We start from the raw sequence: 17,843 nt of genomic DNA, 5'->3' as shown, positions 1-17,843 counted from the left end.
TGTCACCGCCTACTAGGGACATCAACAGCTTTCCCTGTGGGAAGTGAGAAGTGGCTCTTGGTGAGTGGTAGCACCAGGATCCAGCTCCCTATTCCGTCGCAGAGGGATCCCAGCAGTGGGAAGTGGCCTGAGCTCCCCACCAGAACTGTTGCGTCTTCAGGGAATACCCATCCGGTTTCAGCGCTGTCGGAGAACAGGGTGTTTTACTGCACCATGTAGAAAGTGTAGGGCAGAAGCATGCTCCCTGCACCATGCTGGGCAGCACCTTCTCCAGCACAGGCTTGGGCTTTTAAGGTCACTGGCAATGCGGAGAATAGCCCTTGCAGCAGGAAAGCTCCTTCAGGATTGAAAACAACAGAGCAGGAGCTGCACTAGTGAGAGGCAAAGAGGTACTTTCAGCCCTAACACCCTCCCTGCCTGCTTCTGGCATTGCTGCCTGTAAATGGGTCTCCAAAGCTCCCCCTGCACAGAGGCCACAGCTCGTCCAGATCCAAACCCACCACAGCCGCTGTTTGAGAGCAGGTCTAACACCTCTCTATGCCTCAATACTCAAGAGAAAGTGAAAGCAAGAGGTAGCTCCTGCCACCTCCTCCCCCTTTGTGTTTGCACAGCCCCAAAACCACCCAGTTCCCCCCCCAAACCCAGAGGCTGCCAAAAATGCCCCTCTTATAAACCTCCAACCCATCCCATCCCTCCCAATCCTGCTCCACCTGCAGCCTCTGCACTGCCCTTGATTGCAAAGCCCCTTATCCCTTTCCTTGTTGTTCAAGGGGAGGACCCTGCACACCACTTGGGCAACTGATGTCTCAGGGAAGGCCAAGGCATTACAGGTCTCTCATTTCAACCTGCAAACACTGTGGCATGGGAACACTCATTGCTCCCATGGTGTCCCCAGCACTGTCCCCACACAGCAAAACATGGAACCTGGTTAATAAACAGCCTGGCAGGATTGGGCTCCACCATGTCCAGCAGCCCATGGGAGAGCCAGCACTGTCCAGAGCAGCCCCCAGCCACATCCTGGCAGCTGCAGTGATTGCCATTCGAAACCATGGGAATGGTCCCCAGGAATGGCTGTGGGCCTGTGTCCTATGGCTGGTGGGATTCAGGGAGTACTGGCTTTCACCTGTTAAGCAGCACTGGGAAGTGCTGGATTGGTGCCATGCCTCAGTTTCCCCACCTGGCAAGTGGAGGGGATGGTGCTCACCCCCCTATATGGCCCTTTGTGGCTCTGGGGAGGTCCAAATCCCGAGCAAGAAAAATGTTCCGCTTTTTTGTCTTCCCTCCTGATACACAGACACACAGAGAATTGCTCCTTGCTTCATCCAAATGGGGAAATAAGAGATGGAGCCTGCTCGGGAGGGATCATAGGCAAAGATGTGGATGCTGACCTCTAAGCATCCTTCCAACCCCCAGAACACTGCCTTCCCTCACACCACCTTCCCCAGTGTCCTTCCCTTTCCAAACTGCCCTGAAGGCTGGGAGTGCCTTCAGATGAGATGCCAGAAAGTCCTTTGGATGATTAGCAAAATGACCCTCTTTGCTGTCCTGTGGGCAACAATTCTCTTTATTGTTCACAGGGAAGATATATACAGGGGAGAAGGTTTGTTCTGACATTCAAATGCATGGCGTAGGGCCCTAAAAAGGAGTGTGAAAGGGAGAGAAAAGAGCAGGTTTTGCATCAGCAGCTCTCTGGAGGGCAGCTGGGAGGTCAGAGGCACCCAGCAAGACCTCTCCATGTCCGGAGCAGATCAGTACCCCTTTGGGACCACGGACATCAACATCACTAACCATGTGTGGTGACTGCCCAGCAGGAGAGGTGGCACCCCAGACCTCTCCTGGGGACCAATGTCCATGTGGACACCACTCCTGGGGCAGAAGAGCACGTCCTGTGGGTGGGAAGGGAAAAGATCAAGAGATGACGATGCTGTGGAGAGGCTGGGAGCAACACGCACGTATAGGGATGCCAGTGCAGAGGGTCCCTGCGAAATGCCCATCGTGCCAGCAGGAAGCAAAGTGAGGAGAGGAAGGAGCATGGCCAGCCAGGGCAGATGCTACATGGCAGTGGTGATCACCCTCTCCTCAGGCTCCACGTTGTTCTCATAGGCGTGCTGGCTCTCTTTGGACCTGTGTTGGAGGCAGAAGCAACAGCACTTAGCTCAGTGGAGCAAGACCAGCCTCCCTGAAGCCACCATCAGCATCATGACCTTGCCGGTGCTGACCATGCATTGATCAGGGTTAAGGTGGGAAGGCAGGAGGGAAGCCAAGCACAGGGTGGGAATTGCTGTGATTTCTAGTAGGGGCTATTTTGGCAGTCAGCATCCACATGGTGACCTACGGCTACTTTTGGTGGTTTCCTCTGTTTGAAAAGCATGATGTAGGGTAAGAAAAATGCAGTGTAGCAGGTTGCATGATGGTGGATGGGCCATGGGGCTAAGCTGCAGGGACAGGAGAGCCTGAGGATATTCCCTCACTGGCTTCTCCTTAGTCACTAGAGAGGATAAAAGCCCCTCAAGTCAAGTGCATGGAGCACGTGAGACCCTGAGTGGGAGAGACTATGGCTCTGCACGTCTGAGCTGTCCCCAGGGTGGTGGAACAGAGCCTGAGAGCCATGGGGAGGGCATCTGAGCAAGTTCACCTGAAGCCGGCAGCAGCACTTATGTATTTCCCTTCGTGGCCATTGGACATGACAGGATCCAGCTTGTCCTCAACGCTTACCACCCTCTCGACGTTTTCCCTGGAGGGAGAGAAGAGGGCAGCTGAGATAGAGCAATGGAGGGGCCGTGCCCAGGAGCAGCTCACAATGGTGATGGAAGAGAGGAAGGGACTGCTCCAACACGAGAGAATAAGGGGCCTGGATGCTTGATCCTGGCCTTGAACACCCAGCTCAGCCCCTTTACTGGTAGGATATGGGAGAGCAGAGATGCCCTCAAGGCAGGTTTGCAGGGGCCATTCCGGATGCTGAATGCCAGCCCCTGTCTCTGGAGCTGGTGCCCAGTGCTGGGCTGGCAGTCAGCAAACCTCATTTGTCAATGCATAGGATTGTTTTGTCCCACTAACTGGTTTTTCCAGTCTTCTTCTATGTAATCTGTTGCAAAATAGTCCCAGACGGGCCCCAGCTGAGGGAATTGCTGAGGTTCTGCCAGTGTCACAGCCTGGGAGGACGTTCACGTCCATGCATACAAAGCCAAGCTGCCTTCTTTCAGATGTGACTACGGATCACTCACAGAAGGAATCATGGGGCAGGGACTGGGTGTTTAACCTCAGCCAGAGCCCAAGAGCTGACCTCTGGAGCGAGCCCCATGGCCCAAATGGTGCCGGGGCAGTTGATCAGAGGGTGGGCGCTGGTCCACCCCGCATGCGCATCCCTGCCTCCTCAGCCCTTGCCCAAAGGTGATTCCAGAGGTTTTTCCTAGGAACAGACTGGCATAAACAAGCAGGGCCTGGAGCTGATAGCGACTGTCACAGTGACAGCAAGGAGCTGGCAGTGCTCCAGGCTGCTGAGCCTTGCTGCCCGCTCTTCTGAAGAGGCCAGGTTAATTAAAACAAGCCACAGTGCCCCCTCAGCACTCCTCAGCACCCTCTGCCTATGGGCTGGGAAGAGGCAGCTGCGCACACGCAGAGCTGGGAAACACTATCCCACCATCCCTGCCTCCCACTTCATGGGCTGGGGGCTCCTCCACTTTGAGGGCAAAGGTTCTTCTTTGGAAAAGACTGCAGTTGCAAATCAGACCATATATATATATATATATGTATATATATAGGTATATTTTCAATGTATATGTATATATAGTGCAATTTGTATATATATGTACATATGTGTAGAATATGTATATATAATGTATAATTGTACCTATACAGTGCATAATGCAGTGTGTGTGTGTTTATATATACATACGCTGCATTCTGCATTGGCTCTGAATGCATCCCAAAGGGCTCCCTTTAAATGCATCTGGGACAGAAGCCAACCTGCTGAGCACTGGGATACACCCCAAGCCTCCACCTCCTTGGCCTGGGGAAGCTGCAGAGATGTGCAGATACAAGAAGACTCCATCACCTTTGGGTGCAAAGCCCAAAGTGCCTGTGCTGGGGCAGAGGCACTGGGAACCTGGCTATGGGGCACTTCAGAACTTCACCCCCTTGCTGACTTCAGGCTCAGGTTCAAGATCAAGTTGCTGCAGCTTAGCCTGGGTCATCTGAGCAGCAACACCAGCAAAGCAGTGGCTTTGCTTGGCTGGCAGCAGGAAAGAGGTGGTTGGTCCCAGAGAGCCTTTTTCTGATGAATAAGGCTGCCTCGTTTGTGCTGTGGGCTCTGGGTGAAGAGCACTCCCACAGCTTGGCTACCTCCCTCTTGCCCCAGCTCCTCTGGGTGCCTTCTAACACCTTGGCTCAGTTTGCTTTGAAAATGAAGCTTTTGGGGGCTTGTTTTCCCATGGATATAGGGCACCTGTGAACTGCACCCCCAAATCCATAGGAAACCAGGCTCAGGCCAGCCCCAGGACACACATGCCCATGTAAAACATGCATCTTTCTCACACAGCTTGCTCCTGGCAATGAGTAACAGGGAGCATAGAACAGGACGGGGAGAAAAGGACAGCGAGAGCAGGACAGGGAGTCGTTGCCCTCCCCACCCAGCTCCCAGCACAGTGATCACAGTGTTCCCCCCCCCCGGCATGAGGACAGAGGCAGATGGAAGTGACCTGTGCAGAGGCTACTACACCCAACCAAAGGGCTCCCACACTTACACTTTCTCCTTGCACCAGAACTTATTGACCATGAAAGCGATGGCCACCAGGACTAGAAACACAACCACTGCAATGACACCCTGCAACCATGGCTGGAGATTGCCCCGTGCTGCAGGAAAAGGGAAAATACGTGTTAGAAATACATCCTCAGTCTTCATCTTCCAGGCTGCTTCCATCCAGCTTCAGCAATGTGCAGCCAAGAGCTTGGCCCTGCAAAGCTGAGCAGAACATGTTGCTGTTACTCCAGGCAGACTTACCTGAGTGATAGCAATGAAATAAAGTACAAACAACAACAGTTATTTGTTCAGACAACAGTAGTTTTGCTGGCCTTTGCATGTGGACCATGGTGCCTTGCAGCTTTGTATATACATACGAACACAGTGGGGTGCAGATGGCTCTGCAATGGGGGATGCAAAGGGCTAGGGGACAGGGAGGGAGGGAAGGAGGATGTTTGCCCAAAGTGGCAGGAGAAAGAAGGCAGACGGACTTCAGCAAACTTTATTCTCCATCCCCAGATCCCACAGACGTCATTCCCAGGTTGTTTTCCAAATACTGCCTGCTATAAAACAAGGACCTTATGACAGGGATGGTGTAAAACACAAAACTCTCCCAGCAAGCGGCTGCCAGCATGGATTTCAGTAAAACGCACCATTCAACAAGTTTCCAGAGCAGCAAACTGATTTATGACGGGAAATTGAAGGCTGAAGCATTCAGAGCAATGGCCTCCAAGCGCAAAGGCCAGGCAGGGCTGGCAGGGGGCCAGGCTGCAGCAGGGGGAGGCAGCCGGTGGCCAGGAGCTGGCTGCAGCATCCCTGGCCCCCCCCTGGGGGTTGGGATGGAAGCACAGGTTCTTTCTGTAGCCAGACCTAAGCAATGATCCAGCCATGGATGGGAAGGATGCAAAACATATTCCTGGATGCGTGAGGAACTCAGGGATGGAGGGATGAGAAGAGGAAGCCTTGTCGCAGTCCTTGCTGGGATGGCTGCGCCTTGCCTCCCACTGGCTTTTGGGCAGCAGAGAACTCAGACTTAGTCAAACCCATCCTTAAGTGCTACTGCGTCAGGAGACTTTGCTCACGCAGACACATCCCTTTGGGATTTCTATACTATATATTCAGGCACAGCTTTTCCTCTTTCTGCTGATTGAAACTCCAACCCTTGCGCATAAATGAGGTCAGTCCGTGCAGGCAGGTGGAGGATGCTACCTGCCAGCCCCAGCATCAGCCTCGGACCGTGCGGACCCAGCCCTGCCACCAGCACCCATGAGGCTGAGCACATTGGTACTTCAATCTCGACTTGGGAGCGTTACGCTAGCTGAACACTTCATCTGTCTCACGGGAGACAAATGAAACAAATCTCTGCTGTAAACAGTTAATAAACTTTACTCGCAGCAATAAAGGTGGGCTGCGTGCTCTGCACGTGAAAAGTCCCTGTAGGCAGCCAGCTCCACTGCTGACAGCCCTCATCTTCCTCTGGTTTTGGGGAGGGGGGAACATTTACTGCAAAAGGCTTATATTTATAAAACCAAACCAAAACAGCACAAAGAAAAGCTCCTTCTTCCTCTTGGAAGTGCAATCAGCCTGAGGCTGACTCACCTCCTGTGCCAGTCCGGAAAGTGGTGGCACCCCTGGTAAGCGGTTATAAGAGCAGCCCCAAACAGCATCCGTCAGCCCTCCCAACTCCCCACAGGAACAGTTGCCGTGTTTACTGCAAGGTCCCAGGGCCAAAACTCAAGCAGGAAGAATTCAGGTGGAAATTCCCACTTGTATGAGGGTGTTTTGGATGAAATCCCATTATACCAGCAGGTTGCTGGTGGCCGTACAAGGGGTGGTGGCAATGACTGAAGAGCAGGGTTTGGTCCCCTCCTGCCATACATACATCATGAGCAGGGATGCTTGTTCCCCTGCTGCCCACCACCCCCCGGGTGCAGCCCCAGCACACCTATTGCCTCCAGGCTGAGCTTTGGCCTGTTTTGCTTCCTCCCTCGCTCTGCACTTGGCTGTTATCTCAGCCACATTTATTTGTTAGTTGCAGTTAGTTTTTCCTGCCGGAGCCAGGGTTTCCAGCCTAAGCCTAGGAGGGGATGGCCAGGTCCAACATTCAGTAGGGCTTCTGCTTGGGTTAAGGGAGTTCAAGGTCAACCGGGGAATGAAGTCAGCGATGACTGGAATTGCCAAATTCGCATCTCATGATCTTCGAGCAAAGGAGGCGAGAAGATCAGTGGTAGGAAACATCCTCCTGGCAGCCAGGCTCAGGAGGTACTCTATGTTTGTGCAAGCAAAACCCTACTCAGGCGCTGTTTCCAACCACATTTCCAAGCATCCGCAGCCAAAAGGTGAATTACTGAACCAAAATCAAGTGGTTCTGGCTTTGAGAGACCCTGTAGAGACCAGCTGCAAGCAGAAATGATGGATAATGAAGATGAGGATAGCAGGGGGAACAGTAAATGCCTCTGCCCATGGACATGGAGAGCTTGCATGGGTATAACAAGGGAGGAGGCAAGAACTTGACAGCATCTTCTATCCAGGGAGTGAATATATGGATCATAGCCCCTGGGGACACTGCCTGGCTGGAGCGCCACCGGAGCATGCATTGCTGCCCTGCCAGGAGAGATGGCCAAAAGGATGAGTCTTACCTGTGGAAATGGGACTGTGTTCCTGGAAAAATGCTTTACCAGGGATGTGCCTCCTGGTGCAGCCTGTCCTTTGGGCTCTGCACCTCCTCTCTGTGTTGCCCCATGGTAATGACGGGGTTTTCCTGCCCAAACAAGATCTGCTAAACCAGATTAAGCAACGTGGGGTCTGCAACCCTGGCAGATGTGTGTCCATGCATCTGCAGCTACGAGTGAGACCAAGGGAAGCGCCGATGACAATATAAGCCCTTGCACGTGTTGCAAGTCCATTTCCATCCTCAGCAGCTGGCGTGAAGACATAGATCTGCTTTTTGATACATCTTCCCCGAGTGCTTGGAAAGCATCTGTTAGCCCATGTTATCCACTTGAGGAAGCTGTGCCAGGCTCTGCATCCTCATTAAAGGCTTTTTCCCCCCACCTCTTTCCAGGCAACAGCAAAACGTTCAATCCTGCTGACAGCAGAGACCCCAGACTGTTCAATCCCCAGCAAGTTGGTAAACAAATACAGGAAGAGCTGTCAGGGCTGGAACATCAGGAGGAGAAAGGGGGAGGGAATTTTCCAGGACTTTGGCAGCACGGGATGAGTTTTAATTACAGCTCATGATTTCTGGCGTTAGACAAGTCCTTCCCTGGATTTCATAAAGGTAATGCCCTGGCCATGGGAAGTTTCTCCAAGTCTTTAGGAAGGGAATGGGAGGGCAGCTTGCAAAGGAAAATATTTGCCCCCTCACCTCGGCAATGATCAGAATTACAGATTAACAGGAAAACCCGCGAGCTCAGGGAGCGACCCGGGGACAAGGGGAGAAGTAAGAAAGAAAGACAAAAAAGAGCCTTAAGAAAACAGATTACTCATCTTGGTGCACTGTAAATCAAAGCTGCTTTATCTCCGCGTAATCAGGTGAGATAAACCTCAGACAGTGGCTCCAGCCTTTGGCAAAACAGGTAGAAAGTCTCCATTGCCCCAGCTCCGGCAACACCTCCTAACCCTCCAAACACCCTCCCATCCCCATTGCCCGCTGATGTGAAGCCAGAGCTAAAGCCGGGATGTTTCTCCTCTTCCCAAGAGGCTCCTTCTCAGTTGTCCCTTGTCCCCAGAGCCATCCACCTCCCGGGGCTCCGCACACCTTCCTGCCTCAGTTTCCCCATGAGGTCCATTCCCCTGCACTCACCTTCCTGGCAGCAGGCAGGCTGCAGGAGCAGCCCCAGGAGGATGAGGAGCAGGCAGCAGGCAGGCATGGCGGCAGGCAGGGCCTCGAGCTCGCGGAGGGAGCAGCGGAGCGCGGCCGCTCCTGCGCTTGGGCACGCCGCCCTCCCACTGCAGTGAGCGCTTGGTCAATTATCAAACGCATTAACGAGGGAGGCCGATGCTCACACCTGGGGATTCAAATCCCACTGCGGGGAAAAGGGGTGGAAGGAGGCGCCTCTGTCTTGCTCCCGTAAAAGGGGAATCTGGGGCACGGTGACTTGAACATGACAGTCCCCTTAGGGCGTGGAAGGGGACTCAGGTGCAAGATATTTGCATCCACCCAGGAGGAAGAAGTGACGCCCAGATGGATAAATCTCTCCCCCACTGCTTGGGGAATGTGGCTGGACAGGACCTGGGTGTCCCCAAGTCCCTCATCCCCGCAGCAGAAGAGGGGTCCAGCAATGCCCCAGCTCTGACATCCCTCCCCATCCCACAGGACCCCACGTCCTGAGGGTACAGGGAGCTGCCCAGCACAGTTCGTACTCTCTTCCTTGCTGTTTTCTGTTCAACAAGTGTCATTAATAACCCAACAAAACACAATTGTAGCTTTAAAACACCCATTTAATAAACCAGACTCTATGCCAAGTGTTGCCTCCCATGCCTTGTTGAATGGAGAGACTGTTAAACAGATTAAACACAGCATTCATTTCATTGAGCCTTCAGGGCTGTTCCCAAAATTTCTTTCACATCAGAAGAGGCAGAAACACCCAAAGACCTGCAGCAGATGGCAAAGCTGGCCCTTCACATCAGCAGCACCAATACTGTGGGATGGGGAATGCTGCACGTCCCAAGTTAGGCAGCTTCCCAGCCTGTGCCCGGTTTGGATGGCTGACAAACCCACCCTGCAGGAAGAATACAAGCTATTTGGCTTCACAGCTACACAACTTCAGCTACTTCTGAAGGAAATGTTAAACCTGTGAGCCAGTGGTCGCTTTTCTCTTTGTGTGTTGTAGCATCTCCGTAAACCACACAGAGCATCCCCATCAGCAGCATCTGAGCTCCCAGGCTTTGGGTCTGGTGGTCCCCCCGCTTTCAGACCCCACCTGGGTGTTGCACCCGCCTATGGACACCCGCAACAGATCCATGGTCAGGAACATGCAGCACCCTCAGGAATACATATCCATGGATGCGGGGTTGCCCTCCTTTATCCCTCCCCTTTCCCCTGGATCTACAATAATGTAATTTATCCCAAAAAACAAGCCAGAGCTGGCTTGAACTGCACAGGACTGAAGGCCAGTTCCCAGCTCTCTCCCAAATCCCTTTCCATGGCCAAATCCCCACCTGCAGCATGGGATAATCCCATTCCCAACACTGCTAGGTTTTGTTTACGAACTCCCTGGGACAGGCACTGTCCCGCTGCACCCCTTAAGGAAGTGACATGACAGGGACCTGCCCATAATAAGGCCCTGTAAAAGCGATGTGATTTTATTAAAGAGAAACAGGAATGGCTTGCAAAGAAATAAAAATAAGAGTGAACTTTGGGTTCCCTTTGACTTGCTTCCACATAATCTCTTTGGGAAAGCACGCAGAGCTTGCACTCTTTGCTGTCTGCTTGTTGCTTGTCTCTTAGCAAAAGGCCATCAGAAAACGTAGCTTTTTGGAGCAGAAGACTTTATCAGCAGATCAGGAGCCCTAGAGAAGCCAGTCCTGCTGCTGCCCTTGGGAAATTCAAGGTCTGAGGCATCTCTCTGCCATTGCTATCCACACTCCACACCCCAGCTATGCCTGGGGCTGCAGCAGGTTGCTCACAGGGTCCCTTTTGGTCCTCCTCTGCACGTACCCCAGCTTGTCTTTTCACCTCAGGGCTCTGCTCAGCACTGCTCCAGGGACCCTGGGTTGATTTTCCAAGGCTAAGGATGTTTTAGGGTTCCACCTGTATCCTATCATGTGCTGGGGGGACAGGACGTGACAGATCAGACCTTGAGATGGAGGCAGGGCTGCTGTGCCTTCCAGAGAGGGGTCTTGCTGTGAGCTCCTTCCTGAGGAGCAAATAACTCTTTACCATCGCACATTCCCACCTTCATCCAAAATGTATGGGAATGTAATTGTTTAATTGTTTGGGCTTGCTGATGAGGACGGGGAATTTCTCCTTTGCTTATCTCAAAGCTGCCCTGTGCTTCAATGCACCTTCTTCAGCCCTCCGGCGGCTATTAGGAAGGCATGTGCTCTTGTGACCGTGGCATTTGCCTGCTTGCATATCCTGGGTCTGGCCTAGGAAGGGGATGAGAAACAGCAAGTCACCGTAACGGCAGCAGCCTTGTTTCAGGGGCAAAGTCTGAAATTTTGGCAAATAATTTGCCATCCACCTTCCGCTTTTGCCGTTCTGGCTGCAGTTTGGGACCCGCAGGGATGAGAAGCTTTGTGTTTCTGCTGCAGCATGCTGGAAGTCTTGCCATGTCTCTCATCTAAGCCTTCAGCATCACCCAGATGTGGTGAGTCAAAGCCCTACAGGTCCATTTTACAGGTGGGGGAAACTGAGGCACAGAACGCAAATCTCCTTGGCAGCATTTAGCCAAACCCAAGTGGAGGCAGGGGCAGCTCAGTTCTCTCCCCGGGACCCATGAGCAGTCGCCTGTACAAGTCTTGCACAAAGCAGATCTTGCAATTTCAGGATTTACACTGATATCCTCCAAAAACTGGCATTTTTTTCCCCCAAGAAATATGTAATTTTTAGCCAAAATTAACATTGGCTCAAAGCAACATTCCTGAGCCTAAAATGTGTTCCTGGGTGATATGGCTCGCAGCAGAGATGCCAGTTCCTCTTCGAAAAACATTGTGGGGCTTTGTGTTTTAATGGAGGTTATTCTTCTTTCTCCTTCACTTCCTTCCTTCCTTCCTTCCTTCCTTCCTCCTTCCCTCCTTCATTCTCTCCATCTCCTCCCCCTCTCTCAGAAAGAGCCATAAAAATGAAGCAGACATATGAGAGCAAGACTGAACATTCCCTTTTGTATTTTTCCTGAGGAAAAAGAGTGGTGAATTTGTTGCATTTCAATAGCTGCTCCAAAAAGAAAAGGGAAAACAACAAAAACCCAAGCCCAACCACAAACACAATTTCTAATTGCTTGTTTCGTTTGACATTTGCCATCAAAACCAAATATTCTTTGCGTGCCCAGAATTCCCTCATTTCCTATTGACACTGGCTTTCAAATCCTGCCTGGGATGGAGAGCCAGGAGCTATAGCCGCTGTGAAAAGGGCCTGGTGTGCCAAGATGTGGATACACAGCACCAGAAAAAGGCAGCCCCCGCTCAAGCTTTTCATCCTTCACAGCTCTGTACCCTGCTTCCCTTCTTTAAAAATGCTTTTAAAGCAATATATTTCGTTATTTACATGCTGATGAAAACCCTGGTCCCAATGGTGTGGCATTAGGGCATCGCCCCACACCAGCCCTGTCCTCCCTCTGTCAGCACAGGGTTCAACTGGGCCATTTGTTCCCCTCCTTCACACACACAGGGCCAAGAAAAAGACATCTCTTGGCATTTTAATTGGACATTTTATTAGACCATACATGAGTCCCCCAGCAATGATGCTAATTGCAAGCCCTGAATAAGCAGCAGGGAGAAGAGGGTGATAGGGTGATGGCCGTGATCCATCCTGGACCCCCATCAGGTGAGGACGTGGATTGCCTCCTTCTCCTCCCAGGCAGCCTGGATGGGTCAGCCAGGGTCACTCCTGGCAGGACACTTGCTGGGAGCTGGTACCCAGCAGCTGTCTGAGATGGGGCATCAGCATCAGGCACCAGGCATGCCCTTTATTGTCCCTCAAAATCTGCTCAGTAGTGTCACTGTGGTCCATATGTATTTCATGGGACCCTCTGGATGGTGTTTTTCACACCAGTTGTTTTTTGGCATGGATCTCTGGGCAGCATTCACACCGGACACTGTGCTGGAACCTGATGCTACTGCTCTGTACATCTAAGGGCAGCAATGGGCTGTCTCCTCTATCCCGCTGCCCATTTGCACAAAGCTGCCAGGAGTTGTTCTCTCTGAGCTCCTCTGCTCCTGGCATCAATAACTGCCATGGGTCTGACAGCACATTCACATTAGCCTCAGGCCCTGCAACTTGGAAAATTAGCCTAAGAAAAGACCTACCTGACCTGTCTCACCTTGTTCTGGGCTGGGAATAATCATAGAATAGCTAGGGTTGGAAAGGACCTTAAGATACTCAAACCAAAAATTCCTGGAACAAGAAGAAAATCCACCTGCCTCTGGTCTGCCTTATTGCTGGGGGATAAGCCTGCATCCGTGATTCCCCCTTGGCTTTCCCATCTGTTCAGAAGGCGTATTGCACCCCTAATCATCTCTGAGCACAGGGGAAAGTGCTGCTGCATTGCTGGAGTGGCAGATAACCGGGATCCCAGTATGTGATGCTCAGAAAGGGAGAAAGGAGTTGACTCCACTGTGGATATTCCCTCCTGCCTGGTGCTATCGAATGGGATGAATAATTTACTATCCGATCATCTCTAATCTTCATCCCATAAAATCAGCAGCAAGCTGGGAGGGTTTTTGAAGCCTCCAGCTGCATTTGCTGATAAGACATGAGGCAGGAAAGATTGGAAGCCCATAAAAATGATAATCTCAGGCTTCAGTGTAACTTGGTGGAAGGGTTTTCTCCTGTCCCTTCATTAAGGATGGATTTCCTTAAATAACAACAAGCCTTCTCATGAGGAATCTCCCACCTGAAAAACGATTGCATTGTCATTAGGAAATAGGAGTCCAAGAAGCCAGACTGAAATAGCTGAAGCACAGGTTAGTGCAAGGGCCCTGCAGGGCAAATGGTACTTTCTGGGGTGGGAGGAAAAGAGGGGGGATTGGAAGTGATTTCTGAACACAGAGACAAGATTTAGGCATTGGGGCTCTGCTTCGGAGTCAGGCACCATGTTAAGCTGCCTGCCATAAGCCTGACCATGAGCCTGGCTATGAGGCAAGCCCCGTCATCCTCATCCTGCACCTCCTTGGTGTAAAGAGAAACATCATGTTTCATTCCAGTCCGGCTGGGTACAGGATCCTCCCCTTCAACCCCAAATTCAGAGAGTGGCTATTGCCTGGGAGGAGAAGGGAAAGCTAAAAACCCAATTCTTCAACCATACCCATGTGAATCTCAAACAGGATGGCCAAGAGAAGGAGAAGGAGAGAGCTGGCTGGCTTGGTGGGAGTGGATAGTTTCAGGAAATAATTATCCCAGGTGCCAGAATAGAAGAAAATTGAAAGTGTAAACTGTAATCAGATGTTAAGTTGCTTTTCTTCTGCTAATTGAAATAGTGTTTTCTCTGCTACCCACCACTCTACCCCTTTCAGATGCTAATCCCTATCAAACACGGACTAACAATTACAGATTCATAGGCATCTTTCCCAGGAGCAGAAATTGCTTTGCCCTGTAACCTCTAAGATGAGGTCTTAATAGGAATTCACGAGCAGTCGCTGGTAAAGCTTCATTAGCCAGAGAGAATAGACAAGGGCAAGTTGCAGTGCTCCCTAACCACTCTAGGGAAAAATTAATTTAAATTACTTTGTAAAGTAACAAGGCCAGATAATGTGTTTCCTTCTCGGATTATTGTTTCCCAACACTCTAATGTGCTCCTAGATTACGTTGCTCTGCTTGTGGTCTATGCTAAGTTGTGGTTTATGGAGAGCGAAAGCCTATGGAAAGAGAAACACCAACCCCTTCGGCCAGAGGTGGATGAAGACAGGGTGAGGATTTGGTTGTTACTGGGTTGGGTTGCTCAGAGGCTGTTGGGGAGGCAAGAAGCAGCCACCTCCAGCACAACTTCAACACAGCCTAGAGGAGAAACCTGGAAATTGGAGGTGTTCCCCTGATTGAAAACTGGTCCAAGCCAATGGAAGGAGTCCTGATGATGTGGGGCAGCTCCAGATTTGTTTCCTGGAGCAATGCTGAGTACTCTGCTCCCAAGGGCTGGACAGGCCTGGGAAACGTCTTCCGGAAGCCACTATCCCTGAGCAAAGGTACGAGTGTGAGGCTGATTCCCAGCCAGCTAAAACCTAAAATGCACTAAAGCATACCAAAACCCAAGCCTGAACCGCCAGGACGGGGAGCTGTGATTTCACACCCCATCTCCAACCCTTACCAAGCCTCCCCAAAAGGAGCTGTAATTCTCTTCCCCTGGCACCAGGCTGGATGCTCTTCATGCTGGGCTTACAATTCGGTGCGGTTTTACGGAGCTTTGCAGCGAGCCAAGCGAGGGGCCACGGGAAGATGCAGTGATAAGGGCTTGGCAGAGGGGCTGAGACTGTTCCCATCTCGCTGGGCTTGCAGCCGGGCTTTAGAGGGTGCTGCCAGGGCCCAGAGTTATTAACCTGAGACTTGTCACACAGAATGGGCCAGTCTGGCTGAATCCTCAGGGGACACAAGCATCACTCAACAAAGAGACAAAGAGTTCAAAGGGCCTTTCGGCAGCAAACAGCACTGATCATCTCGGCTGATTAAATAGGTTCCCAACTGATCGGGGAGTCCTAGGAGACCAGACTGAAGCTGGGAAGATTTATGGGGAGCTACCTGAATTGGAGAGGGAATATATTGATTTTATTCCTGGCTTCTGAAAGGGATAGCTGAGAGGAGGGGGGGGTTGGTCAGAGCAAAGATAGCGCTGGTGAGAGATGGATTGAGACAGAGGGGTAGATAGTTAGGTAGAGGGGTGAATGGATGGACAGACTCCCAGCCTATCTAATAATTTTCTTGTCCCCGCGTGCCTGGGGGAAGACAAAAACCCCATGGCACCCAGACCTCCCTTCTGTCATTCTCTGTGCAAAACTGCAGTGTTTCAAAATGGGACTGTAACCCCCAAAGATGAGGGTTTATGTCACCCCAGCTCCTGCAGTCACTTGAATTTCTTTCATCCCTGTCAGCAACCCATTGCCCTTCAAGCCCTGACAAATTCAGGACCACCTTTGCTGGAGGTGAGCCCTGTGTTTCAACAGCTCCAAGCACAGTTAAGTGCTCCCTAGGGTCCTGCTTGCCTCTGTATCTTGCAACAGGCAGGACTCAGCCTCCTGGAGAGCAGAAGAGCATCAGAGAAGGCCATGCCCCATGAGGAGGACCCCACTGCATGACCCTCTGGGTCCCCAGTGGGTAGAGAAGAGCCTGACTGCAGTAGGAACCACCTGCTCAGCACCATCTGAAGAAGGTGTTTTCCTTCCTTCAGCCCCCACAGCCTTACTGGGTCAAAGGAAGGGCCCTGGGCAGAGCAAGGGGCACCCACAATATAGGAAATCAGCCTGAGCATCCTTGAACTGCGGGGTTCAACCTACCAGAACCATGCCAGTGGGCACCAGCCCTATTTCCATGCTCATCAGCAAAAGCAGCATGTTTTCAGGTGGCGTCTGTCTTCCTTCTCAGCACCAGAGCTTTTGCCTGGCATCCAAAGGGAAAAGAATGACGGGGCCATCAGCAGTGAGCAAAACACATCTAATAACCTCCACTTCTTTTCAACGAGCTCCAGTTGTTGCTTTACAAGTGTACTCCAACCCCGGCAAGTGCCAAACAAAAGCTCCCCTCTCCTTCTCTGTGCCTTGTCAAACAACCTTATTATTTCAGTGAGCTGCATCTGCTGGGTGGCAGCCGCGATTACCATAACACAGGGGCAGGATTTGGCCTGGATGCTTCACCCTCGATTCTGCAAGAGGCGAGAGCATTGGGCTGGATTTAAAATGAAATGAAAAATAAAGGGGGAAGGGGGAGGGAAATTCAATGTATGAAGTCACTTTTCTGGCTGCCACCCAAGCAAACAGATGCAGGTAACAGAGGAGATGGGAAAAATCACGTCATCTTCTGCTCTGAGCAGTGGATTCTGTTGTTTGGGAAGGGGGTGGGAGGGACATGAAAGGCCGGAGGGATTTCATGCGAGTCCAAAGGGTGAAAGAGGCATTTCTCAGGGCACACTGGAGTTGGGGAAGCTTTCTAGAAGCTTTAACCCATTCCTGAAGCCTTGGAGGCTGCTGGCCCTAGCAGGATGCTGCAGCAGCCAAGCAAGTACTGTGAGATGAGGTGAGGGAGCCAGGGCTCCTGTAGGAGGGATGACACGGATAGGAAAGGGCTGGACAGCACTGAGCTGTGCCATTGTGCCACAGCAGCTGAGATCAGGCTGCCCTCAGATCCAGCTCTGAATAGGTTTTGAGGACAAAAGGTGAAGACCCCTGAGAGATGCGTTTGCCTGGGACTGGGGAGAAGAGGCTGTTTCCAGGAGTGGCTATTAATCAAAACTCAGTAAACAGCAGTGCATCGTCACAGCCACCAGCATTCCCACCAGGAAGAGTGAGACTTCACAGAGTCACCTCACCCCTGTCGAGGTCCTGGGGGATTCAGCAGCCTGTGCTCCCCTGGCAGAGCAAACAGGGAGCCAGTGACCACAGGCGCAGAGCCCATTGCCTCCATGCGTTGGAGAATGGGGATACATGGAGCAGCACTGGGATGTCCAGGGCCTGGCTGAGCTGGCGGAGCACCAGCTGTCCTGGACATTGTCTGTGCCTTCCCACTCACAAGTACCGAACTCTGCGGAAAAATAGCCGTGGTGTTCAAATAATGAGATTTTAATGTAATGATTAGGTCTATGGTAACACCATGGAGACCTGGAGGGCTGATCAGTGTAGGAGGAAGGGTGGGAATGGAGTGGGAGAAGGGGAGAAAGGGAGAAAGGGCATGGGTATGAGGAAGGGAAGGGAAAAGGGAAAAGAGGAAAAAGGGAAAAGGGAAAACAGAAAAGAGGGAAAAGGGAAAAGAGGACAAAGGGAAAATGGAAAAGAGGAAAAAGGGAAAACGGAAAAGAGGAAAAAGGGAAAAGGGAAAAGAAGAGGGGGAAAGCCAGCCTTTAACATGCATCACTTGTGAAGCCCCAAGAACACACTGAACCCCCTTAACCAAACCCCGTTTCCTCACCCCACGTCGGGGCCGCACTCGTAGGGGTCGCGGGGCGCCCTCTGGCGGCCGCTGGCGGTGCTGTGGCCGCGGTGGCCACGCCGCGCCGGGTGGGCAGCGGGCGGGGGTCGGGCCCCGCCGGCTCCGGCTCCGGCTCCGTCTGCTCCGCGCCGGCAGGAAGCGCTGGTGCCGCGGTCGGCCTTGATCTGCCCCTTATCGGCGACAAGGGGCTCCCCCAGGCCCGCTCAAAGCAGGCGCTAGCCCGGAGGTGGCTGCTTCGGGAGTGCCCGCGGCCGCTAGGTCAGGTGGTGGGGCTCGGGATGCGGGGGACACCCGCTGTGGGACCGTCCCGCTGGG

The 17,843-nt window shown here is 52.1% G+C and overlaps 1 protein-coding gene and 1 long non-coding RNA gene across 2 annotated transcripts; one reads left to right on the top strand and one right to left on the bottom strand.

Annotated features, from left to right (window-relative positions):
* Positions 1-1,546: 1,546 nt before the first annotated feature.
* PDZK1IP1 (PDZK1 interacting protein 1) lies at positions 1,547-8,703 on the bottom strand. The gene is made up of 4 exons (XM_065673408.1): positions 8,544-8,703; positions 4,743-4,851; positions 2,636-2,734; positions 1,547-2,124 (listed from the first exon to the last, which is right to left on the bottom strand). The coding sequence occupies exons 1-4, from the start codon at positions 8,608-8,610 to the stop codon at positions 2,052-2,054; spliced, it is 348 nt and encodes a 115-aa protein (XP_065529480.1). The 5' UTR covers positions 8,611-8,703; the 3' UTR covers positions 1,547-2,051.
* Positions 8,704-13,227: 4,524 nt separating this feature from the next.
* Positions 13,228-16,140, top strand: LOC136010839 (uncharacterized). Its single transcript, XR_010611026.1, has 2 exons — positions 13,228-13,366; positions 14,202-16,140. It is a non-coding gene; the product is annotated as an uncharacterized LOC136010839 (long non-coding RNA).
* Positions 16,141-17,843: the final 1,703 nt, after the last annotated feature.

This window comes from Lathamus discolor, chromosome 3 (genome assembly GCF_037157495.1).
Source record: "Lathamus discolor isolate bLatDis1 chromosome 3, bLatDis1.hap1, whole genome shotgun sequence".
In the NCBI taxonomy this organism is placed as follows: domain Eukaryota; kingdom Metazoa; phylum Chordata; class Aves; order Psittaciformes; family Psittacidae; genus Lathamus; species Lathamus discolor.
Note: the sequence above shows the minus strand (reverse complement) of the source record. Positions and strands in the feature narration are given on the sequence as shown.